The sequence below is a fragment of the Rhinopithecus roxellana genome, chromosome 6, assembly GCF_007565055.1.
Source record: "Rhinopithecus roxellana isolate Shanxi Qingling chromosome 6, ASM756505v1, whole genome shotgun sequence".
NCBI classification, from domain to species: Eukaryota; Metazoa; Chordata; class Mammalia; order Primates; family Cercopithecidae; genus Rhinopithecus; species Rhinopithecus roxellana.
In genome coordinates, this window is record NC_044554.1 from 77087187 (window position 1) to 77113677 (window position 26491).

General features: G+C 34.5%; 1 protein-coding gene across 5 annotated transcripts in view; it reads right to left on the reverse strand.

The window, feature by feature from the left end:
* The window catches only part of FAM126A (family with sequence similarity 126 member A), a 73309-nt gene that overhangs the window by 9842 nt on the left and 36976 nt on the right, over positions 1-26491 (reverse strand). For 4 of the 5 annotated variants that reach the window (XM_030932751.1, XM_030932755.1, XM_030932754.1 and 1 more), the window contains 7 exons: positions 22954-23133; positions 22025-22105; positions 21381-21496; positions 20898-20993; positions 11463-11579; positions 8376-8463; positions 7402-7561 (listed from right to left, as the gene is read on the reverse strand). In XM_030932751.1, the coding sequence (XP_030788611.1) occupies positions 7402-7561; positions 8376-8463; positions 11463-11579; positions 20898-20993; positions 21381-21496; positions 22025-22105; positions 22954-23133 (838 nt within the window). The remainder of the gene's footprint in view (positions 1-7401; positions 7562-8375; positions 8464-11462; positions 11580-20897; positions 20994-21380; positions 21497-22024; positions 22106-22953; positions 23134-26491) is intronic. The other variant, XM_030932752.1, reaches the window with a different exon arrangement.

Here is a 26491-nt window from a genome sequence, read left to right on the forward strand (position 1 = left end):
ATGAGATTTTTTATTTTCTTCAAAAATAGTCTAAGTCAGGATTCTGCACACAGTTGTTCTTTCCTCTCTCAAACTTAATATCCACATATGTCAAACATATCAACGTATTTCAGCTCTTTGGTTAACATGTCTTTTTTCCTTGAGTAATCTAATATTTCCTAATATTTTATTTTGTTCTCCATGGAAGTTCCACATCGAAAATGCCAGTTAAAATTCACAAAATTTTTGGTAAGAAATAAATGCTTTTTGTCCAAATGTTTTATCTTCTATATTGGGAAAGAAAATCTGTTCCTCAAATAGCATTTTATAATCTGAAAGTAATGGAGCTTCTCAAAATGATACTAAAAGCATTTTCATTTTTAAAAATAAAACTGCCAGATAATTTTTTATTTCCTAAATTTCCTTAACAAGCATAGACAACCTTTGAAATAAAAACATACACATTAAAAATGTTTAATTGCCGATGTAAAAATTATTCCAATAGACAATTCTTTAAAGTTTACTACTTTGGGGTTTAAAATTATTACCATTTCTTTGTTTTTAAAATTCTTCTGTAACTGTTAGCAACAGTTTACTTCTCCTCAACTGAAGACTTTTCTCATAGTTGTAAAATCAGATTTACAAAATAGATGTTCCATTTCAAGATTTATTACCATTTACCTTTTGTAGTATCTAGAAAGACAACCTTAAATGCTTAAAAATATTTATAAATAAATATTATTTATATTTACTAAAATACATCCATTATAATTTTTCAGATTTGTGCAACAATTAGTACTTCCTCGCTTTATCAATGTTATTATACAGTAGAAATTTATTAACAGTTTCTAAATCAATAACCAGTTTTAACGTTTTCCAATATGAATTGCAATCTTTGTTTTTCTTTTTTCATCTAATAAGCTAGTACTAAACCACTGAATGAGCAAATTATGAAACAAATCACTTTCTTGTTTTTTTAAATAATATCTCTTTGAACTCTGTTATAATCATTTAACTTTATTTAAATATGATGGCATCCATTAAAGAGAAGCAATTATTTTAAATGCTGAAAAATGCAATAAAACTGCTTTAACAACATGAAACTAGACTTTCTTTTTATTTCAACTACATAAACTTCATTTAGTCTGATTTTTCACGTAAACACTCATATAATTAAATATTCTAAAATTCTCACAGTACTTATTTTGCATCATTAAGTTAGAAGACTTAAAAATATATACAGTTGCTATTTTTAATTCTTTTTTACTACTTAAAATTTTGTACTCTTGGATCCCCTAAATGAAAATAATTCAATGCATTGTTATTAAAATAAACCATTTAACATATGCCAAGACCAAAAGTACGGAAACATTCAAAGTATCTAGTTTATAAACATTCCTTTTATTACTGATACCTACTAGTTGCAAACAGTTATAACTGTACATAAATAAGAAACATAAATTTGGTCTATGTAACTTCTATTTTTATGTTAACTTGGGATTGAAACAATAACAACATTTTAAAAATCCTTACTATAACAGTGACATACACATTAGATAATAAAGTTAGAGTACTGTACTCCAGTACCACAGAACACACAAAAAATCTTTAAAGTAATTACTATTACATAACATGTGTACTTTTGTGTTTGATACTATACTCAAACTAAACAAGTTTAACTCAAATTGAGAAAATCCAAATTACAAATTTCAAAAACTTAGAGTTTTGGGAAAGCACTAAAGAATCACAGGACAATTTGAATAGCAAACTAGCTAATAAAAACTTATTAAAAATATACTTATTGTGTAGCTAGTAAAACAAATGAAACTGTTCTTAATTAATAATCTACCTTTATGTAGTACTTTAAAGTATACCAAATGTTTTCACTCACTTGTCTCATTATCTCACAAAGGTGCAAGTGGGAAGAATGATGGGCAGCAATAAAAAAAATCGAGATTTCACTGGATAAGCCTTTTGACAGTTGGCAAAAATTATAAGCACTCATTATTTGTAACTATAACTTAATTAGGGAACTTTTAGAGAACAAATGACTGGTATTACAATAACTATTTTGAAAGAAAGGAGGAAATCTCTTACATTGTTCCAAATATAGGTAATTTCTTAAAAAGTGGAAGAAAAATGAGTAATCATGGTAGTAGTAGTTGTGGTGAACAGAGAGAAAATAGCAATTAGATTTGCTCTAGAAAAGGAGGAAGGAGGCCGGGCGCGGGGGCTCAAGCCTGTAATCCCAGCACTTTGGGAGGCCGAGACGGGTGGATCACAAGGTCAGGAGGTCAAGACCATCCTGGCTAACACGGTGAAACCCCGTCTCTACTAAAAAATACAAAAAACTAGCCGGGCGAGGTGGCGGGCGCCTGTAGTCCCAGCTATTTGGGAGGCTGAGGCGGGAGAATGGCGTAAACCCCGGAGGCGGAGCTTGCAGTGAGCTGAGATCCGGCCACTGCACTCCAGCCTGGGCGCAGAGCGAGACTCCGTCTCATAAAAAAAAAAAAAAAAAAAAAAAAAAAAAAAAAAAAAAAAAAAAAGAAGAGGAGGAAGGAATGGAAAAACACAAGGAAATAAACAAGTATAAATTGTACACTAGAATATTGGAGTGGAATACTGGAGTGAAAAGAGAACTTTTCAGGGACTTAAGAAAAGGAGCTTTTTAAAATAGCTGAAATGGGCCGGGTGCGGTGGCTCCAGCCTGTAATCCCAGCACTTTGGGAGGCCAAGACGGGCGGATCACGAGGTCAGGAGATGGAGACCATCCTGGCTAATACGGTGAAACCCCGTCTCTACTAAAAAAATACAAAAAGACAGCTGGGTGAGGTGGCAGGCGCCTGTAGTCCCAGCTACTCGGGAGGCTGAGGCAGGAGAATGGCGTGAACCCGGGAGGCAGAGCTTGCAGTGAGCAGAGATCCGGCCACTGCACTCCAGCCTGGGCGACAGAGTGAGACTCCGTCTCAAAAAAAGAAAAATAAAAAAATAAAAAATAAAATAAAATAGCTGAAATGGTAGATGATGAAGGTATCTTTGGAAACGACATTTAAGAATGACTATAGAATTAAAGCATAATTAGAAAGAAATACTTTCTATTTTCCTTTAACTTTATTTTTAAAAGGAAATAAATATTTAAGCAAAATTGAATTTTAATTATTAACTTGAAAAACTATTGAATTATTTTACTAAATTTTATCTCATTTTTCTTACTGGAATTTTCATTTTGACTTTTATTATGGTCATAATCTATTCAGTCTTCTCTAAACTTACTGAATGCTTTTTAAAGTTTATTTTATTATTATCTTTCTCCAACTGTGTTTTACTTTCAAATTATGACTTCTAGATAGCCCTCAATTTGTAGGTGACTTGAAAATCAGTTTGAAAAAATACACCTTTGCCTTGAATTATTCGCCATCTGTAGACGAAATTAAACACAATATGCATAAAAGAATAAGCAATACATAAAGCTTTTAATTCTGAAATTATGTTCCTTAGAAGTCAAAAGCAGCAATTCTACACTGTAATTTTATTTCCCAAACATATTTATTGACATAAAATGATAAAGTCATTAGAATTTTCTCAAAGATTTAAACACAAAGTTTAAAAAATTTGAAAAACACATTAAGTTAAGCCATGTCCATACACTGAAAAGTGGGGCAAATCAAGCAAACACACCATTAATTGTCAAACAGATCTCTCCAAAATAATACCTCAGGTGAAACCAACCTTTCTTTAAAAATCATCCTATTTAATTGACATGAGGATGCACTGTTTGCTCAAAACTTAAATTACAGGTCCTTACAAATGTACCGCTCTGGTGCGGGATGTTGATATATTGGGGGAGGCTATGAATGTGGGGTCATGAGGTATTTAAGAACTCTCTTATTTTCCACTCAGTTTGGCTGTTAACCTAAAACTGCTCTAAAAAATAAAGTTAACTAAAAAAATAAAAATAAAAAACAGAGCCAAGCAAATAACAGGACTGGTCAAAATACAATTCTAGAAACCTGGGTTGACAATAACAACAAAACCATGGCCAGGGATGCATATTCTGAAATGTGTAGAAATGTTAAGGATAAAGTAATTTTTAAACTTCTATTATAATACTTTCCATTAAAATATGTTGTGAATAATTCTTAACCTTAAGAAAAAAATGGTAGATCTATGAAGCATTAGAGAATCCTAAAATACATTCTAGAATAGCTTTAAAATATTTTAAAATGTAAATAATTAAAACTTTTCAAAATTCATTTTAAAAACACTACAGTGTGAGACTGGGCTGTAAAGAAAATGGAAAGATTCTTCTGTTACTGATAATAAAGGAGAATAAATGTCCACTAATTGCTCTAATTTAATGTATTTGCTGGCTGTGTAATAATTTTTGGTGACTCAGATATGCAAACACACCAGTACATTCACATGGCTTAATTACGTACATTCTTTCATGGTAAAGGGAGATGGAAAAAAAAAAAAAAAAAAAAAAAGCAAAAAGCAAAGTTTTACTTGGCTCCTTCCATGAGAAAACCTCATTCACTCCTTTCCCCCTTCTATCCAGAAAAGACAGAAAGAGGAGATATTAGGAGAAATGCAATAATAAATAAAGACAAATAAGTAAAAGAAAAAGGGAAGAGCTCCAACAGAAAAAAAAAAAGGGGGCCAATTGCTTTCTGCTTTCCAAAAACTAGGAAAACAAAGGAAGAGGCAAGGAGAAAGAGAGAAAAAAAAAAGAATATTTCTTAAAGTTCATGGTTCTTGTCCCTTCTCCTTTCCCAACCCTCATGACCACTGGCTTAGGGTGGGATATTCTTTGTTTCTACTGTATAATAGATACAGTTGAGGGTTTGGGAAGAAATTCGTCCTACTGTGAGAGTTGGTGTGGTGAGAGAATAGTAGGGATATTAGTGGGTAGAATGGGAAACACATTTAGAGTTCCATTAAATATAGAAACTCTAAATGTATTTTCACACAGCCATGAACTGAACTTACATTCTATAGTCCTATGTTTCAGAAATATTATGAGATAAAAAGGCTGCTGTGGCTCACTCTGGGATCTACAAGCCCTTTAATATTGTTTCTAAAGAAATGTATAAACAAATTTTGTTTTGATTTATATATAAATATTAACAATAGAATTTATATATTAATACAATTACATTTAAAAATCTATAATTTGAGAAACTTGTAATTTATATATAAACAAAATTAAATTTAATAATCTATTTATAATTTGAGAATTGTCTATATATCTAAGAAGTACCGCAAAGGTATCTACTTTCCCCACAGGAAGCCAGTACCTGTTAGAGAGCCTAGAAGTAGGAAGCAGGACCATGAGGATGGAAAATAGAAACCTTTTAAATTCAGCCGAACATGGTAACTTTACTGCTCTAAAAGGGACAGCCAAGACTACCCTAAAAAGTGAGAAGACTGCAACCTACCTGTAGAGGCAAATAAGAAGGACTTAGGAGTATTTTAGAGTCCACTGGATAAAAGAAATTCACACTAAAGAAGAGTGATGAACAAGGCTAAGCTGTATTCTGTATCTGTTCCATGCATGTGACTTACTTTTTATAGTTCGTTCACTTCTATATTCTCATCTGTGATTTTATTGTTATAATAAACAGGAGTTTCCCAAGTGTTAGAATTGTGAAGAGGGGCAGGTGATAAGAATACTACTTTAACAAGGGTACAATCCTAAGACAGAGTGCTAACCCCTCAAGTGGCAGCCAAAATGGAATCTGGAAGATATGTAAGAATCTGCTAGATACAATACATTCAAGCAGTCTTTTCTCTTGTTTTGTAATTTTTTTCCTATAAAACATTTCTGGGAAATGGCTTCCATTTTATTGCAGGGTACAAACCTCCTTGTTTAAATGTATGCCTGGACATGCACACATACTCTCCCTCATACACACGCACATGCACAAATACAAGGGAGCATCAATATTTCACATTTTTAACTGCAGGACCTACATTTCTCTCCCTAATTCCCAATATGTCTACCTAAATAGCAAGAAGGAAAGTGGAAAAGAAATTAAAATTCATTCTTGTGCTTCCTGTAGCAGTAGCTCGGGAGCACTTATAGCCACAGTAACCACTATGATCTGCTTCCTTGCCTCCATGCCTGTTTTCACACATTAATGCCAAAACAGAAAAACCAATCTCAGGGTAAACCATATCTAATTAAATGACTTTCTACCTGTAATCCAGACCCATTCAGTAGCATAATTTTCACTGAAGAAGCTGAAGTATGTTTAGACTGTATGTTTTAAATGGTGGCATAATGTGCCTTGCTATTGGCAGACATCACCACCTCTTTTATGCTTTCCTATGGAACTTTCAAGAATTGCCACACTTTAAAAACACCAAAAATGATCACTAGGTAAGCTGGATAATCATTATTCTTTTTTGACATACAATCACCTAGATTCTTTAAGTGAAAACAATGGCAACTGTTCTCATCATCAACTTTCTAGTTTACCATAAATAGCTCCATTCTTCTCCGCCTTTCCCATTTTCTCTATAGAAACCACAACACAACTGGAACTAAATATACCAAAAGGAACTACTATTTTCACCTCAGTTTACAGGAAGAAGAAAACAGAGAATGGATTTTGTTTTACTTCTAATATAGATGTTTGCTTAGGGTAAAGAAGTAGCTTTGTGCTTCTCACCATGGTTACCTTCTGAGGAAGGTGATAATTTCCTTCTTAGACTGGTTGTTGACACTACAATAACGTCTAGATAGGAGGGAAGTTATAAAAAGAATACGAAATTAAATAAAGAATAATAAATTAAAAGACAAGGGAGGGAAATGGGAAAGCATTGAAAAAGCCATAATGAATGAAATTGACTTCCAGTAAAATTTTAAAATAATAAAATGAAGCAGACAAGAAGGGATATATATATACACACACACATACACAGAATCTTGGAAGAAAATTAACTTCAAGAAAATACAAATAACTAGTGTTGCATCAATACTATGGCATTCTTTACCAGAAAGTCCAGACAAAGTGTTTAAAGTCCCTATTAGTTGTTCTACTTCAATATGTAAATTCACTTGCTTAAGAGTTGATTGAGAAATCAGAAATATTAAGGAATATTTGCAAATACTTTTGAATACAAGCCCAAAACGTATGAGTAATTTTAAAATGCATTTTTCTTATTCTCCTACTGAAATAACAATTTAAAAATGAATACGATTTTTAAATAAATTTTCATTCATATGTGTAACATAAGGGGCTCCATTTTTCTTATTGCCTATTGCTCCTAGATAATAAATTAGGAGTTAAGGGCAACTCCACAGCTCTTTCTTCCAGACTACTATTTACTGAAGTTAGAAGTTATAGCACCGTAAGTACAGTGAAAAATGTAAAGAAATCAACAATGGTTTGACTTGAAGAGTTACGTATTTCTTACCATGTCTTTTCCACCTATGACCCCTTATTGACATGCTGGTTACTGCATTTCTTGATATTCTAGAGGAAGTTGGTGTGATTTCAACTTGAATACACCTTGTACCTTCCTTATTAGATTTCATGGGACCATGAGGCAATGAAGCCTTTATTGCATTAGCAACCTAAGAAGAAAAAATATAGTTTAAGATCAACATGAGCAGATGTATTATCTTACCCTTAGATAAAACATGATGCTAAACAGGTTTATACAAAGATGCTCTTCCCAAGCATTTTAAAAGATGATACAGAAATCCTCTAAGATAAGAACAGGAGGCTCAGAGGGAAATTCATGGTTTAAAAAATATGTAAATGATAAAGTTAAAAATTTCAAAATATTCAGTTAGATTTCCAAATGCCTAATGTTAATTAATAAATGCAGCTAAAGTATGTTAAGGAGAACAATTCTTATAAGTTAAAAAGACTGTTAGGTGTCTAGGAAGTCGGTCTAATAAAAATTTTCATTTTGGCCGGGTGCAGTGGCTCACACCTGTAATGCCAGCACTTTGGGAGGCCAAGGCGGGCTGATTACCTGAGGTCGGGAGTTTGAGATCAGCCTGACCAACATGAATAAATCCCATCTCAACTAAAAATACAAAAAATTAGCTGGGCATGGTGGCGTGTGCCTGTAATCCCAGCTACTTGGGAAGCTGAGGCAGGAGAATTGCTTGAACCTGGGAGGTGGAGGATGTGGTGAGCCGAGATCATGCCATTGCACTCCAGCCTGGGCAACAAGAGCAAAATTCTGTCTCAAAGAAAATTTTTTAAAAAAATTTATTTGTTATTTTTCTAAGTTATAAAACTTCCATGTATAACAAGAGCATGAATATACTGAGTATTAATGACATATTAATGAACTATGAATGGCTCTCTCAATTTATAGTTCTAAATTGAGAAATCTTAAATTATAAAATTTACATAAATAAGTCAGGCACCTACCAGCAATGGCTCTGGATATAATTCTAGCTGGGCTCTGTATATAATATCATCCAGTGCTTTTTGAGCAAGATCCCATTCTCCATTATAACTATAAAATTAGATGAATTAAACAAAGAAATTATAATTATTTATAACTGAACAAAATACAAAGAGAAATTATCTTTACTGAAGAAAATAAAAGATCATATTAGCACATTGCTTAACATTCTACTCCTCTTAAAAATGTATTTTTAAATCTTTGAATTCCTTCGAATTGCATCTAAATGCCTATTAATAGCAAAGAAAATTTTATAGATCTACATTTCTTCTCTAAAGAACATGACTATAGAACAGAAATTAAAAAAAGCTAAGGCAATTTCAAAGCATTTTATACTTTCAAAGCAAATCAGGGAATAATAAATTATATACCTTAGAATAATGTTCAGAACACTTTATGGCCAAATTACTCTGTAACTCCCACAGTTTTTAATGAGAACATACAACTAATGTGGCTTGCAGTATCCTGAGTAGTTATTTCTTTGCATTTTGATAGTCACTTAGAAGTGTATTTGCTACATGTTGCAAATAGCAGAGCAACATGAGGGAAAAAGTATGTGTGCATGTGTGTGTGAGTGTATGTGTGTGTGTGTGTGTATGCATAATTTTCAAAGATACGCCAAACCCTTCCTAAAAATCAGCTAAATTACAAAAATGAACAGAGATATAGTGGCTTGATCAACTGACAACAAAATAAAGAGGTATACATTACATCAAGAGTGTAAGCAAGGCCTAAAAACTAGCAAGAATATTATTCCCACCATAAAAACAAGATAAAGCCAGATAATCTATAAAATTATAAATTCTCATGAATCTATCAAAGAGCCGAGGTCACAAGGGCATCCACGTAGCCGGAACCCCAAGGACAGACAGGTGCCTCTAAGGAGAGATGGGCCACAATACAAGCAGGTAAGAAACATTTAGCTAATCTTCTTAACAAATTCCTAGAAGCCAAATTGCTAAAAGGTACCTCATGGGCTAGCAGGAGAGTGTAGGATCTCCAAAAGCACATACAAGTGGCAGCTTGTGTCCACCACAGGCTTCTCCATAAATCTCCTTTAGGCACTCACAAGAAAAACTAGAAACAGGGCAGGTCAGAGAAAACTGCCCTTGATGGTATAGGCCTCAAGGAAAAGAGTAACCTCTCCGTGAGAAAAGTACAAAGACCCAGCCAGATGCTTTTATCACCTGGAACAAAAATGTTAAAGCCTTTGGGGAAAGAGCAGCAAACCCTTTCACCCCCCAGGATACAAGTGAAGACCAATTTGGCTCTGAGGGTAAGAAAAAAAAAAAGCAAAAAAACCTCTTATTCTATGCTGAGATAAGTAGAGGTGTCATCACTGAAGAAGGGGCAGGACCGCTGAGAAACTCCCATCCCTGAGATGCAGGGACATGGGATCAGCCTAAAACTGAGGCTGGACCAGGACAACAGAGAACATTACCTCCCCCATTTCCACGCGTTCCCCTCCAAGCCACCACCCCCAACCACCATCAGGGTAGTGCACACCCAAAACCAAGCAACAGAACTCTATTGCTGGAGGCAGGGGTGAGAACATGGCGAGAAATCTATCTGCAGTGTAGGCATACAGGGAATGCTGAAAGCTGAGGAGGAAGCAGAAGTATTAACAAAAACCCTCTAACAATCCAGCTCTCCACCTAAGTACCAGGTAGCACTAGAGGAATTTGAAGTAGATGGTGCCCTGAGGGTAACCATAACAACAAAACCCAATCCTAGTTCACTTCTGCCTATAATAATTCCACTAGCAGCCTAGAAGAGGCATGCCCATTTCCTGTCATAAACAATATTTACCTCAGTCTCTACTGTCTTACTGCTGAACAAAATCATGATCAAAAATTACAAGGCACACAAAAGGCAAAACAAACAAGACCAACTCTGTCAAGAGATAAAGCAAGCAGTAGAACTAAATTCATAGATGACCTAAATGTTGAAGTCATTTGGGAAATTAAAATAACTATGACTAATATACTAAAGGCTCTAGTGGAAAAGATGGACAACATGCATGAACAAATGAAGATTTCAGCAAAGAGATGGGAACTACAAGAAAGAGTCTAATGAAATGGTTAGAAATAAAACACAGTAACAGAGATGAAGAATGCCTTCAGTGGTCTCCTTTCTAGACTTGACCTAGTCAAGGAAAAAAATCAGTAAACTTGAAGATATATCCAACAGAAACTACTCAAACTGAAACACAAAGAAAAAAGATAAAATAAAGTAGATCAGAGCATCCAAGAACTGTGGGACAATATTAATGGTCTAACACAGGGGTCAGAAAATTTTTTCTTAATGGGCCAGACAACAAGTATTTTAGGCCTGTGGGCCATACAGTCTCAACTATTCAACTCTGCCATTGCAACACAAAAGCAGCCATAGACAATACATAAACAAACAAGCATGACTGTGTTGCAAAAACTTGACAAAAACAGGCATCAGGCCAGATTGGGTCCAGAGACGATAAATTCTGCCTTTAAGAAGTTTATAAATTCTGCCTTCAAAAAGTTTATATTGTACTAGAGAAAATTAAAAGTATCAACTAAATATAATGCAAAGTAAATGAGACATGTATAATAAGAGAATTATAAAGTAAAGGATAGGGTTCAAAGAAAAATACTAGTACCCAAGTCACTAGGTAAGACTGAGACTGAGCACCAATACTAGAAACTAATAGAAAGCTAATAATAAACTATTTCTAATCAAAGAGGCTCTGAAATGTTTTTTAAGAGCTAAAGTTTCTGGCAATGGAAAAAGATATTTCTTGAGGAAAAAAAGGTATTTGGAAATTATAGTAAAAAAAAATGAAGAAAGAGACTATGAATATATTTAAGTGTTACTAATTTTCATTCCGTCCTTGAATTTAAGAAAGATGATAAGTGTTTTATAAATAGTTTTATTTAAGATACTCATTCATATTCTTTCACAAAAAGTATGTAAATCACTTATCTATTGACATTATAATATAGTGACAATAGATTAACAGACTATAATTTTCTAAAGAAATTAAAGGTTTACTTTGCATATGATGAGATACTTACAAGGCAAAATAAATCCCTGTTAACATTTGCACCATGAATCCTGAAGAAACTGGTATCCTGCTACTTATACCTTTGTATTTTCTTACATGTTGTCTAGGATATCCACAAACACAGATTCTAGAAAAACCAAAATAAATGTATTTGTAAAATTGGTAAAAATTTAGGTAAGTTATTTTAACATTTATAAGCCAACAATGTACTAGGTACACTTTCATAACAAACCTAATATTTATGAAACAAAGAATCTTTCCAAACAGAACATTTGTCTGTAATATATTCCTGAGTAAGTTATACCAGGAAAAAACATACAAAGTTGAGGTATGTAGATACATAGAGTAAGTGAACCAGATTCACTCACTGGTTAGTTCACTAATTTTGGTCAATCAATTATCAATGATTTTTGGGTACCGCTAAACCTATTACATGAAACTTGGCACTGTCCAGGCTCAGTGGCTCACGCCTGTAATCTCAACACTTTGGGAGGCCAAAGCAGATGGATCACCTAGGCCAGGAGTTTGAGACCAGCCTGGCCAATATGGTAAAACCCCATCTCTAGTAAAAATACAAAATATTAGCCGGGTGTGGTGGCATGTGCCTGTAGTCCCAGCTACTAGGGAGGCTGAGGCAGCACAATCACTTGAACCTGGGAGGTGGAGGTTGCAATGAGCCAAGATCGAGCCACTGCACTCTAGCATGGGTGGACAGAGTGAGATTCCATCTCAAAAAAAAAAAAAAGAAAGAAAGAAAGAAAAAAGAAACTTGGCACTGTCATTAATAGATGTGTGGTATGATCCACAATTCCTGATAAAGTTCTTGACACAAACTGCAGGATCCAAAAAAAAACTATAAATTAGACTCAAGTCTCATACAGTATACCATAATAAACTTCAGATAGATTATAACTGTTAATGTTTAAAAACCACAACGGACATAAAACATAGGCAAATAGATACATACTCTTTGCATGCTACCTAAACATGACACCAAAGGTAGAACCCTAAAGAAAGATCAATAGATTTTACCATTTTTTTTCAAGAAACTACCATAAACAAAATGACATGTAAATAAATATTTATTTCATGGCACATGTATACCTATGTAACAAACCTGCACATTCAGCACATGTATCCCAGAACTTAAAGTAAAAAAAATTAAAAAATAAAAAAAGACATGGAAACTAAAAATAAAAAACAAAGAAATATTTATTTATTATTATTAGCGTTTTAGAGTCAAGGTCTTGCTGTGTGCCTAGGCTGGAGTGTAGTGGCACGATCACGGCTCACTGCAGCCTTGAACTTCTGGGTTCCAGCAATCCTCCCATCTCAGCCTCCCAAGCACAGGTGCATGTCACCACACCTAACTGCTTAAAAAAATATTTTTTTTTGAGATGGGGTCTTGCTATGTTGTCAGGCTGGTCTTCAACTCCTGATCTCAAATGATCCTCCCATGTCAGCCTCCCAGTTGCTGAGATTACAGGTATCACACTCAGCTCCAGAAATATGTATTATAGTGAGGAATATTTAAGGAGTACCAAAGTTAAGGAGCATTTATTATAAGGAATGCAGATGTAATAGTGGTGATCTGAGATGATACCAACAAGGGAAATACCATAGGGAATGGCAGAATCCCAAGACAGAAGGAACTTGAACACACTGGAAACATGCAAGCAATCTACCTCTTAGACCACCTACCAGCTTGGACTTTTATGTGAGAGAGAAATAAATATCTACTTTATTTAAGTTATCATTGTTTATCTGTGTTAATACAACCAAAGTAATATTTAACCCGGTTAAATACTTCCCAAAGGGGTATGTAGAAGTCTCAGGCTGGCACACCCTTTGCTGGATGTTTTTAATACTGAAACTAGGAGAAGCTCTTTCTACTGAGGTCACTAAAAGTAGACAATGTAAGGGCCTGGCACAGTGGCTCACGCCTGTAATCTTAGCACTTTTGGGAGGCCAAGGCAGATGGATCACAAGGTCAGGTGTTCAAGACCAGCCTGGCCAACATGTCGAAACCCCATTTCTACTAAAAATACAAAAATTGGCCCAGCATGGTGGCATACACCTGTAATCCCAGCTACTCAGGAGGCTGAGGCAGGAGAATCACTTGAACCTGGGAGGTGGAGGTTGCGTGAGCCACCGTCTGGCCATCCTGAGGCCAATTCCATGACTGCTCTTCCTAGGTTCAAAAATCTGTTTTTTTGTTTTGTTTTTTGTTTTGTTTTGTTTTGTTTTGTTTGGAGATGGAGTCTCACTCTGTTGTCCAGGCTGGAGGGCAGTGGCACAATGACCTCAGCTCACTGCCACCTCCACATCCCAGGTTCAAGTGCTTCTCCTGCCTCAGCCTCCATGTAGAAGGGATTACAGGTGCCCACCACTACATCTGGCTAATTTTTGTATTTTTAGTAGAGGTGGGGTTTTGCCATGTTGGTCAGGCTGGTCTCAAACTCCTGACCTCAAGTGATCCACCCTCCTTGGCCTCCCAAAGTTCTAGGATTACAGGGGTGAGTCACTGCATCCAGCCCCTTTGGTATAATTTAGTTTGATGTAGATATCAGTTGGCTGCCACAGGAAGAGTCCTAAAATTTACAAGGTATCTATGGGACATGTTGACAGAGATAGTTCCTGGATTGAATATACAGGTTTAGGAATCAGGAAGGAAATAGTATAGGGTACAGAACATAGATAAATTATTGTTGTTATTATACAACTTTAAAAAAATATTTGCATGGCTCTAGGATGGTCACTCATCTTTTAAATTCACTTTATGTGAGAATTACAGAGACAGTTCTCTCAAATATCAACACACGTGAAAGATATACAAAGGAAATAAAATTCCAGGTTCTCTCATTTTCTATACTAGCTACTTGTGAAGAAATAAGTGGTCATTTATTAGAGGCTGAAATTAAACATTTATTCAGAAATGCAAATGGTTAATGTTTTATAACTAAAAAAACTAAAACTGGTGATTTTACTTACCAATGAAAGATTTTTTAAAAGTAAAAACCCAATCATTTCCTTTAATCCTAACTCTACTTATCAAATTATAAATCTGAGCTGAAGAGCTCATCTATCATTCATTCATTCAACAGTTATTGAGGCTCTCTCATATGCCAAGCACTTCTAAGCTCTTGTGATACAGCAGTGAACAAAACAAAGTTCCTGACCTCATGAAGTTTCTAGCAGTTGACAGGCTGTATCAAAAGAACAAACAAGGTAATTATAGTGTTATGAGTGCTACAAGGAAATAAACTAGGGTGGGAAAGTGCTACTTTGGGAATGATGGTCACGGAAAGCCTCTCCAACAAGGTACCATTTGAGCTGAGACCCAAAATAGTCTAGTCCTATCCCTCTGCATCATTAACTGGTAATGGCATCTCTTTTCTCTACTCCTTTATTTTGGTACTTAAGAATTCTCTGAATTAAGTTTTTTTTCTGATCCCTATCTTCAAGGATATTGTTTGCCCATATACCCTTCAGTGAACTTAAATGCCAAACAAAACAAAGCAATAAAGCTATATGCCACATGAATTCCTGGCTCCTCTGTTCATCAGGGCTATGTCCTGAAGTTCTCTGATTTCCCTTCACAAATCCAAACATAAGGATATGTCCTTACAAAAGAGCAGCTGAGTGCCAATAACAGCCATGTCTGTATTAAGTTTACTCTGCCAAATTCACAAGGCATGTGAAAATAAAATCCCTTCTGGAAGGTGTATTTGGTCAATATCTTTCTTGGAGAAGTTCTTAGCATCAATTTGTAAGTGAGAAAAACTCTTGCTGTGATTCTCATTCTCTGGTGAGAGACATGTGTTTCATTCTTAGAATTAAAAAAAACTTTTGAGATTGTTAATATAGCCTCAGTTACAAACCATACAATGATTAGGAAGACCCATTCCAGTGAGTTTATTTATTCATGATAGACCAGAACCGAAAGTAGAAAAGAAAGGTTACTATTATCAGATAATATAAATATATTCAGATAATATATTTATATATAAATAAATAATATTATATATAACATAATATTATTATCAGATGGATCTTCAGATCATCAGGCTAGTGAGTAGAAACTTGGCTGAAAAAGGGAAACAGGCCGGGTGTGGTGGTTCATGCTTGTAAACACTTTGGGAGTCTGAGGCCTGCGTATTGCCTGAGCTCAGGAGTTTGAGACCCGCCTGGGCAACATGGAGAAACCTCGTCTCTACTAAAAATACAAACAATTAGCTGGGCATGGTGGCATTTGCCTGTAGTCCCAGCTACTCAGGACGCCGAGGCACAAGAATTGCTTGAGCCTGGGAGGTGGAGGTTACAGTGAGCAGAGATTGTGCTACTGCCCTCCAGCCTGGGTAATAGAGCAAGACCCCATCTCAAAAAAAAAAAAAAAAAAAAAAAAAAAAAAGAGGGGCAGAGAGAAGTGGAGAGGAAAAGTCCAAGAGAATAGAAAAAGGGGAAAGGAGAAGAGAGAAAGTGGAAGAATTGCCTGAATAGTAATGAGCACTTTTCTGTCCTGCTTGTTCTGCTCTTTGAAATTAAGAGCTTAATAAAGTCTGCATCTCCTGTCATGTTTCTCAAGTGAAGATCACACACAAAAATCATGCTCACATGGTTAGAGGAAAGATTATTTTAGTTGGGTTGTGAAGGATGGGCAAGATTTAGATACTTGGTAAAAACTAGTTTCCAAATAAAATAACAAGCAATTGAAAAATTTGCCACAGGTGCTTTCAACTAGAAATGACCTAATATCAGATATGCTCTAGAATTGTTGATACAGTCATAGCAAACAGGTGAGAAAAAAAAAAAAAAAAAGCAATGCCTTATATGCATCCATAGTGAATGTGTGTGCTCACTGATGGAGTACAATAATATGCCAGCTGTCATTTACTAGATGATAACAAAGTGGCTGATGCTGCATTAAGTGCTTTATATTTATATAAATTTTATTAGTCAGGAGCAAAATGGCTTACTCGTAACAAAGGTGCCCTTAATTGACAGAAAACAATCCATTCAGGTGGTCAGAAAAATTGACCTAGAAGTGAGGAGAGAGGCAGGGAGGGATTCATTACAGATACACAGAAACAAATACACTGATCAGGAACTCACAGCTCTCCATATCCAGGGGTTTGTCATTTAGATGACTCACTAGCTAAACAAAATCTGAGCTGTCCCTTAGACAATGGGAGAGAATTCAGCTTAGTAGCTGAGCATAGTTTCATTCTTAATATTTATATTCCACATCAAAAAAGAAGATAAGTCATTTGTTAAACAGCCTTGTATTAAATATCCAACAGGAAGAAATCATTTCCTCAAACTTAGAGGCCTCTGGTATATACTATCAAAACTTATATGCAGCATTGGTAAGTATATTTCTTTTCATAGTGCCATATATGTTTAGTACCAGCAGAGAACAAAAGCTTCCTGACTATAGCTTATTCGGTTTAGCTCTTGCTTGCTGTCAGATCTCTTCTTCAAGTTGTTCACACACAATACGTAGGAGGAAAAGAGGCTATCAAGCTGGCCATCAATCAATCTGAATCAGGAAGGCAAAGCTTATAGTAACTGAACAGATTTTTGCTCAGTAGAATGAATTTATGTTAGCATAGGTGGAGGGTGGGAAGTGTTCAAGATTGTTTTAATTATTTTCATAACTAATTACAATCAGAAGATAAAAAAAGAATGAAACACATTTGTCACTGAATCTAGTTCATATATCCCATGAATTTTTTCTGGTTGTATTTATGTATCCTTCCTCCTAGATGACCCAGTCAATCATTTTGGTATAATCATCAACCAAATTCAGCAGCAATCTAAAACAACTATCACATGGCAAACAGGATTAGATAGCCCATATAACAGTGGGATCACTTTCATCTTTAGGAAGACCTGCATTAGTGCTAAGATCATTAAGAAGCTCTTATACTTTAACTGGTATAACCGTTTTCTAACTTACTTACACCACAGTTCTGTAACCAATTTCTTTCCATAGATATGAACTAGGCTTAACCTGATTAACAAAAGTGTTTTCTAATTCTTTCCTACTCATCTTAAAAATGTACAAAACCTCCTAATTAGAATATCTGATAAACGATTAAGAAAGTCAGTAGGTATGAGAAATAAATAACTGGATTTTATCATTAAGAATACAGTTAATAGGGAATCTAAAATGAAAATTTAAAAACATAAATAACTAAAAATGACAGGAATGATAAATTTCATAGAGTTCCTCAAATGTAATGCATTGTAGTTAACAGCATTATTTAGACAGCTTAAGTCTTTTAAATTACTTAGATCTTTCCCCCTACCCTTGTTTGTTTTTTACATCTGGTGGACATTTATATGAAATTAATCTCTCTTGTGGCACAGATTGATCTATTTCTACCAAAACTTCCTTGGCCAAAATCCTACAGCGAGTTTTAAAATAATCTGTTTCTCTTTGTTTTTAAAGCCAGTTTTTACTTGCATTCTCTGTTGAAGAATTATTCAGTTCCCTGGTCAGGTAAAACTGGTATATTAGCAATTTTCTACTCATAATGTAAACGTAATTATATTAGAATGTGCTACATTAGAGTTAGGACAAAAATCAGTGACACATGTTCTTTTCTAACTTTTCCATCAGTAGTTTCAGGGAAACGTCAAGAGTGGTTGGGCATTGTATTAGAACATCTATGGAGCTTCAAAAAATACATTTATACATAATACATAAAAATATAAATATATACATATATAGGCATTCCTGGATCCTAGCATCTAATACACTGCTTCAGAGTAGGATCTGGACTTTGCAGTGTGTTCTAAGTTCTAGAGGTGAAAATTGCTGCATTGTTACTCCTTAAACCAGTATTTCTGAATGTTGGTCCTTATACCCATTTTAGTCAATAACAGAGTTTTCACTAGGCCATGGTGAAATGAAAAGCCAGGAAAGCTAAACTTATCCCAATTTAATTTATAAATTATTTTCCTTCCCTTCCACCTCCCCCCCCAACCTTTTTGATATTAAAATAGTCTCCCTTTTGTTAAATAATGTTGATGGTAGATATTTATAATATAATGAGTTGGCAAAATAAAAAGTTGGCAACACTTATGTAAATAACCCAGCTGTACCACATTTTTCGAGATTTTACAGAACTGTGAAATTCAAAAGTCTGGACATTTCTGCCTTTAAACAATTAGAAGCAAAAAACATCTTAGAACGACTTGGTAAGTGGGAGAGATGAACCACTGGTACCATCTTTTAAGGTTAGGAAATGTAATTATGCTCTAATTTGGAAAACATCTGAAAGACTTCACTTCTCTATCTTCTCTACTAAGCCCTTTGTCTTGTGAATTCTCTTCCTCTGCTGATTCTGCATAGCTTTCTATCCTATACAGTATCAAGTTCTGATTTTTCATTTATTTTGTTTTCATTTCATTTCTAAGCATTGCTCAATGATCCCTCCCTCTGTGATATGGTTTGGCTGTGTCCCCACTCAAATCTCATCTTGAATTGTAGCTCCCATAATCTCCACATGTCATGGGAGGGACCCAGTGAGGGGGTAACTGAATCATGGGGACAGGTTTTCCCATGGTGTTCTCGTGATAGTGAATAAGTCTCATGAGATCTGATGGCTTTATAAAGGGGAGTTCTCCTGCATATGCTCTCTTGCCTGCTGCCATGTAAGACATGCCTTTGTTCCTCCTTTACTTTCCACCATGATTGTGAGGCTCCCCAGCATGTAGAACTTTTCCCTCATAAATTACCCAGTCTCGGGTATTTCTTCATAGCAGTATGAACATGGACTAATACACTCAGGATAAGTTGCATTTTCTTTTTTTTTTTTGAGAATAAAAATACATGATATTAATATTTTGTGTAAAAATCTGTACATATTTGTTTTAGGTATTTGTGCTCTTTTACAGGATTTGGCTTATTAAAGTAACAGATTATCCTTGTGATTCTGATTTAAAATGTATAATTGATTAAATGTTTTCTAGTTGTAAGCCAACATTTTAGTTCATGCCACTCTGAGCCCTGGTTTATCTCTTCCTCCAAGAAGTGACTGTTAGTGTAACTCAGTTATCAGTAAGCAAGTGAATGTTTAATTTCTGGGTGCTGTTTCCTTTTGTGCACAAGCTGTCTCATTTTCCCTGGATGTACTGTGCTCTTTCACACCTGTGTGTGGTTCTTCGACCTACACATTTCTTCCAGATACCCACCACCAGCCCTATCTCCTCTCTAGCAGGATTTTCTTTCTCTCCTTCCTTCCTAAGTTGCATTTTCTAAATAAATTCCTCAAATAGAAATTATTCCACAAGTTCCTTAGTTCTATAATATCTCTTATTTACTTGAATTATCGAGGGCAATAATCTGTCATTTTTGTTTCTGCTTTTTTTTCTTTTTTCTTTTTTATTATACTTTAAGTTCTAGGGTACATGTGCACAATGTGCAGGTTTGTTACATATGTATACATGTGCCATGCTGGTGTGCTGCAACTATTAACTCAAAAAGGAACACTGACATTGCCATAAATTTAGAAAATCACAAAAAAATCACAAAAGAGAAAATTAAAATAAACCACAATTCCACCAACTAGAGACAATCATTGTTAATATTCTGGTCATATTTAACCAATACCATATATACTATCATTAACTACTCTTTTAAATCAGGATTTTTTAAATGTGAATACACTATACTCAAGGATATAATTTAGTTTATAACCCCTTGGCTCAATTTATTTTTAACAAGAAAAGTTTAAGAACCAGTATCTCTTACTTATTTCTTAGTTCCAAATTAGAGCACAGTAAAAATATATGAATAAATACAAACAAAAAGAAGCCAACCACATGCCAAAACTTGAAAGGTCATAATAGCTCTATCATTTAGCTATATACTATAATCCTTTTCTAATTAAATATTCAATTTAAATGTTATTCATCTTTACATTCTTCATCATGTTCTTGTTTTTGTTGTTTTTGTTTGTGCTGTTTGTAAGACAGGGTCTTGCTCTGTCACCCAGACTGGAGTGCAGTGGTGTAATCACAGCTCACTGTATTCTCAACCTCCTGGGCTCAAGTGATCCTCCCACCTCAGCCTCCCAGGTAGCTGGGACTACAGGCGTGCACCACCATGCCCAGCTGATCTTTTATTTTAAATTTTTTTATAGAGACAGGGGTCTTGCTATGTTGCCCAGGCTGGTCTTGAACTCCTGGGCTCATGCGATACTCCCACCTCAGCTTATCAAAGTGCTGAAATTACAGACATGAGCTATTGCACATGTTTTTTGTGACTATCAATTATAGTGAACTTTCCATGTGTTGGGTAGGCTGAGCTTTACATTAACTTATTTAATGTTTTAAGCAAATGATTACACAAAACAAAAATAACTTAGGTATGTACCAGACTAGCAATCATAGATTCATATATTTCAATATTAGAAACACTTGAATTTTACTTTACCTAGAACAAATTTGACACAGTGACTGAAGAGAAACACTGGGCATATAGGTTAAGGCAGCATTGTAACACAACAAAAGGAATGTCAACACTTCAAACCTAAAGACAAACAAAAAGAATATTACCAAATCTTTAGAATTCTAAGAAGTCAACTACAATAGGGGAGAGGGCACTCCTTGCGGAGAGATATAATGTTACAGAACAGACCTGCACAGTATAAGCACACCAATAATGAAAAACTACAAGGAAAAAAAGACTTTCCAAGTAACAGCCATATGAAACCTGTCTTTAAAATTCAATGTTCCAGCTGACACCTGAAGCAAGGCACACTGACAAATCTAGATCTATTTTTCTCTTGTATAAAATGACTCAATATTCAAATAAATTGTAACACACAACTCATTAAACATTATTTATAAATCTACTGAAATAATTGTCTTAAAAACTTAGTGGAGTAAGATAAGAATTTTTATCCCCACAGTATACCTATTCTGTGCTGTCAGCATCTCCCTTTGAGGATGAGGTCCACTGTATACCACTTTTGACAAACCATGCTGGGATAGTGCACTCTCGGTCAGAGCCATGGACCCAATGCTGGAAGGCTAGAGAAAAGATATTTGAATAAAGGAAAAAAAAAAAAGCTATTCTACTGAAAAGGTGATACTTAGAATATATATGTACCACTAAAATAGCTACCATGAAGAACATCCTATATCTTAAACATATTTAGGCTGCCTACCAATTTTTTTGCTCAAAGATTTAATAACCAATTTTAAAACAAACCACAAATGAGAAATAAAAATTAGTTTAATTTCAAAAATTCTACCATGGAAATAGACAATTGCCCCCACTCCCCCTGCCAACACACACAAGTAGCCATCTATCAGGAGGAGTGAAAAACATTTCAAAAATAATACTTTCAATAGATCTCTTATTAGCAGATTTTAGTTTGATGTTCAATTATTTTGATTTCTCATCTCAATTTGGAAATAGGAAATACTTTGCGGGTGTTTATACTTTTGCAGGTACTAATAAATTGATCAATTTTTTTTCCTAAATAACTAGATTATAATTTGTGGCAATGTCAAAGCTTAGGGTCAATAAACTTGTTATGATAAAATGTCACTTACTTCATGATATACAGATGGTTTGGATAAAGATGGAATCGTAAAACTCAATACTTTGCTATGTCCCTGTTTGTCAACTATTTCCTATAGAAGTGAAAGAAAATATATTAAAATACATACTTTCTTACATATAAATTTACAAACTAAATTTAAATAGTCTAAAACATTTTTTTAAAAAGACCTGAATAGAAAGGAATTTTAATTTAAAATCTTAAACCATGATAATCCATTATTATTCATCAACACCAGCAGTTAAACTGTATATCCTTCCACTTAAAAAATATATGTAACATAATTTTCAGGATGGCTGAGATACAGATATTGCGTCTTAATAATCCTTGATCTTCCTCATGTAACAAGTTATATTTGTTAAGTGAAGTAATCATTTAAATATGAAATATGTGAAGAAAATGACCTCACATTTCTTTTCCATTTTGAAAGGTACAAAACTTAAGTATCTAGAATACCATACTAATTAATATACAAACTCTATTAGTAAGGCAAGCTATATGTCAAAACAATGTTGTACACTCTGGAGACAGTCTAGATTTTATAGAACTATAATTGGTGAATATTAGAGTAAATCTTTTCTCCCAAACTTTCTGTGAAGGTCAGAAACAGATCATTTATAGGCAATGAACTTTAAGTTTACAAAATTTAAAATGCAACACTGATATTTTCTGATATCACTATAAAAGAAATGAAATGGTCTGATTTTCAACCTTCAATTAATCCATAAAGGTATAGTTACATAATTACATGTATGCTTGTATGTCTCCCAACCCCCAGAAAGTTGTATTTGGAAGAATGGGCTATGAGTCATTTGACATATGAAAAAACAAACACTAGCTTCATTAAAATGATAAGCAGTTACACAGGTTATATATTAGATTTTCTCAAAAAAGATTTTGTTAACTCCATTAAATACAAACCAAATTGTAAACCCCTAGAAGAAGAGCTTCAATGCATCCACTGCTATGCACATTTCTGCTGGCTGAGACTGCAAGGTAGCACCAAATTAGTTCTGGGAGAAACTGCAGCGTAAATTGAAGCAACTGCTCCTCTCCACTGCGATAGAATTCAAAGAGCTGGTGACAGACAGGTTCCAGCAACTGGAAGAAACACAAAATGTTAATTCAAGAACTGGACTCTATTTGAATGGAACTACTATATGAAGTGTAAAAGGTTTTCTCAGATCGGTAAAAATCATGTCTTTTAAAATTCTTAAAATACCTAAGTTGTAGGGAGTTTCTTCCTAAAATATCCTTTCTTTCTGGTAAAACACATGCCAATATATAAAGGTTTGACTATGGGGTTGAAGAAATTGAAATGGGAATCCTGGGTACTTACTGTCCTATCTCCCTCCTCCTGAGTTTATAATTAGGCAGCATCTGACAGCAATGATTGGTGTGTAGGGGGGCTAAATAACTACAGACCCCCCTAGATCTAGATCCCTATTGTGACCATGACTAATTGGCCCTGGATAGTCTAAATATTGCTGTAATTTTATTTTAAACATAATTTGGAGTCATCCACAACCTTTTCCTCTCCCACCATACTCTCAACATTATCCAGTTAACAGAGCTGACTGCATCTTTATAAGGGGCTTTAAGAAATCAGAGAGGCAAGGTAAGACCCTCTTACAGGTAAGTATTCTCTTAAAGTATATACAATGATCACACACAAGTCCTAATTAAATATATTAAAAGATTCACAAGGTACTGTTCACAAGGTACTGATTTTTCAAGCAAATTCTCAGGCTATTTATTATATATATCCAATGAACTATACTTCACTAAGGCAACAAATTTAAATAAATATACTAAACAGATTTTCTACAACCAATAATAGTAATGAACAGAAACTAATTTACAGTGGATGTTTTGATTTCAAGTAAGTGAAATATGTAAACTGAATATAATTAAAGTCAATATTGTTTATAAAACGTATAACAAAAGTTATACTTCAATAAACACTGACTAAGTCAAACTAGTCTTTCCTATTGAAAAATTAACTAACTTCTGACAGTTAATCTTCCACAAGGAATACTTTTTCCACTCCTGAAATGGTATTTAGAGGCCAAGAGATGTCCAGTGTGGCCATGGAAAGACAACAGAAAAACAGAGGGGCAGGAGGCAAACTCATCCCATTCAGAGATAGCAAGAAAAGTTTTTAGCATAGGAATTTGAAAGAATGGGGTTAGACATGGCTGGAAGAAAGAATGACTGGTTAGGGATGTTTTAGCTTTTAGGGTGGAGTTTTTAAAATTTTCTTCGTGGACCCATATCAATAATCTCGAATTGTGGCATAACATCCCTCATCTCTAAATCCCTCAGAAAGCTAAATCAATTGAGATAGTCTAACAAACATTGCAAAATTATGAAATCTTATTTGAAAATTTATTCAAGACAGTTTGTATGAACACATAATTTTAATCAAAACATACTCAAAAGGCTTTACAACCCATTTAAAATCCAAAATTTAGAGTTTTTGCCGTACAAAAGTATAACTTAATGAAGACCGATTCAAAGGGGAGGTAGAAATATATTGCAACAAGATTAGATGAAATTATGCATTTGAAATTAATACAGATAAATATTAATATCTGTGAAGTGTGTCCCAGATTGCGAAGTACTTACACATACATAAACCCATTAAATTCCCAAAACACTGTAGGGTAAAATATCATTATCCACACTTTCCACAGAAGGAAACTAAGACAAAGGCTATCCGCTATGACCAAAATCATATGGCTTATAAAGGTCAGACCTGGAGCCAGGTATTCTGGCTTCTTTACTAACATACCTGAAAAATGTCAGGAAGAATAAAATGATATACAGTGTGGGAAATATGGACAGTGTCTGACATATCTAACTTGACTATATTTGAAGCAAGCAAAGGAGCATTAGAACCTGCTGTGTTCCTGGTGTCTGGGTTTCATTTTTTAATGTTTTTTTTCTTCATGGAAACCGTGTTATTTATTGTGGTTACGTTTTACAGTACTATTAAGAGAGACTGTACCTCAAGTATACTTATACGTGTTAAATGGCTTTTTTGGGTTTAAGGAGAACCTAGTCACCATGTGTCATCTCTCCATTGTAAAATATATTTTGAGTTCTAAAACAGCTAAGCCACAAATGGATTTTTACAACAATCCATTCATAAGTAAGAAGTCTGTATTATAACAGAGATTTCTAGTGGTAATAGGCATATGACTCAAAAATGCTCTTTAGTGACTAAGTAAGGAAAATGTTCTTTAATGACTAAGCAGGAAAAGAGTCAAGTTTTGGTAAATTTAGAAGGAAAATCTTGTAATACTTTTTGTATTGAACAATTACTGAGGAACACTGGGTAGGAAAAGGATATGGAAAAGTTGGAGAACACTACTATTCAGGAACCAGCAGCTACTGGTACCGGACCTCTCTGTTCTCTGGACTCCAGACTCCTAGAACTCAAAGGGGACTTTATGTAGGTTTTTCAAAAAACAGCTGATTTCATAACAGACTTAAGCAGTATTAACCACTACTCATATGCCTGTCTCAAAGTTATAGTCAACTAAAAGCACCATTGAAGCAAACTGCACTGTACCCATATAAACTGCCTCTTTATAAGTTTCTTGAACACATCACACATCCCAGGGCCTTTCCACCTACAGTTCATTCTCCTGGAAGGCTCTTGCCCCTGATTCCACTCCAACTCCTAATCCGTTTGGATCTTGATTCAATCACCAACTTCCTCAGTCCCAACATATATTTCCCTTACTTCATTTTATTTATCCTTATAGATTTATCACTAACTGACATAGTATTATATGTTTAGCTATTTGTTTAATGTCTATCTCACTAACTAGAAAACAAGTTTTAATCTACAAGATCAAGAATTTAGTCTATTTTATTCTCATAATTCCTAAGTGGTTCCTGATACACTATATGTGTTTAATAAATATTTATTAAATGAATAAAACTGAATAATGAAAAAGTACTATTAGTAAAGTTTAAATGACAAATTCATTGAACTTCAAATAATACCAGAAACAGTATCTCAAATTTCCAAAATTCTGGAAAACAATAATATCAACTTGTTAGGAATATTTTCAAATTAAGACACAAAATATTCTAAACAGCAAAAGGGAGGTTACAATGTTAAAGCAATAGCCACACTAAACTATTTGCCATTCTTTAAAAATCTTTCATTTTCTAAGCCTCCGTATACTATCCCCACTGCATGGAATACTCTTTTACCTTGCCACCTGGAAAACTTGTGCTTATCCGTAGACTGGATTAAGGATTGCCTTGAAACCATGTGTTTACTTATTTTCTCCCACTTTCCTCTTTCAGGATAAAAACCATGTGTTACTCAATTTGATTCTCCATTGCCTAGCATAGTCGAAGGGCTCATAATGGACACTCAAATACTTGCTGAATGAATAAAATGAAATGTAGTGACATAAACTTTTCAAAGCTACCTCTA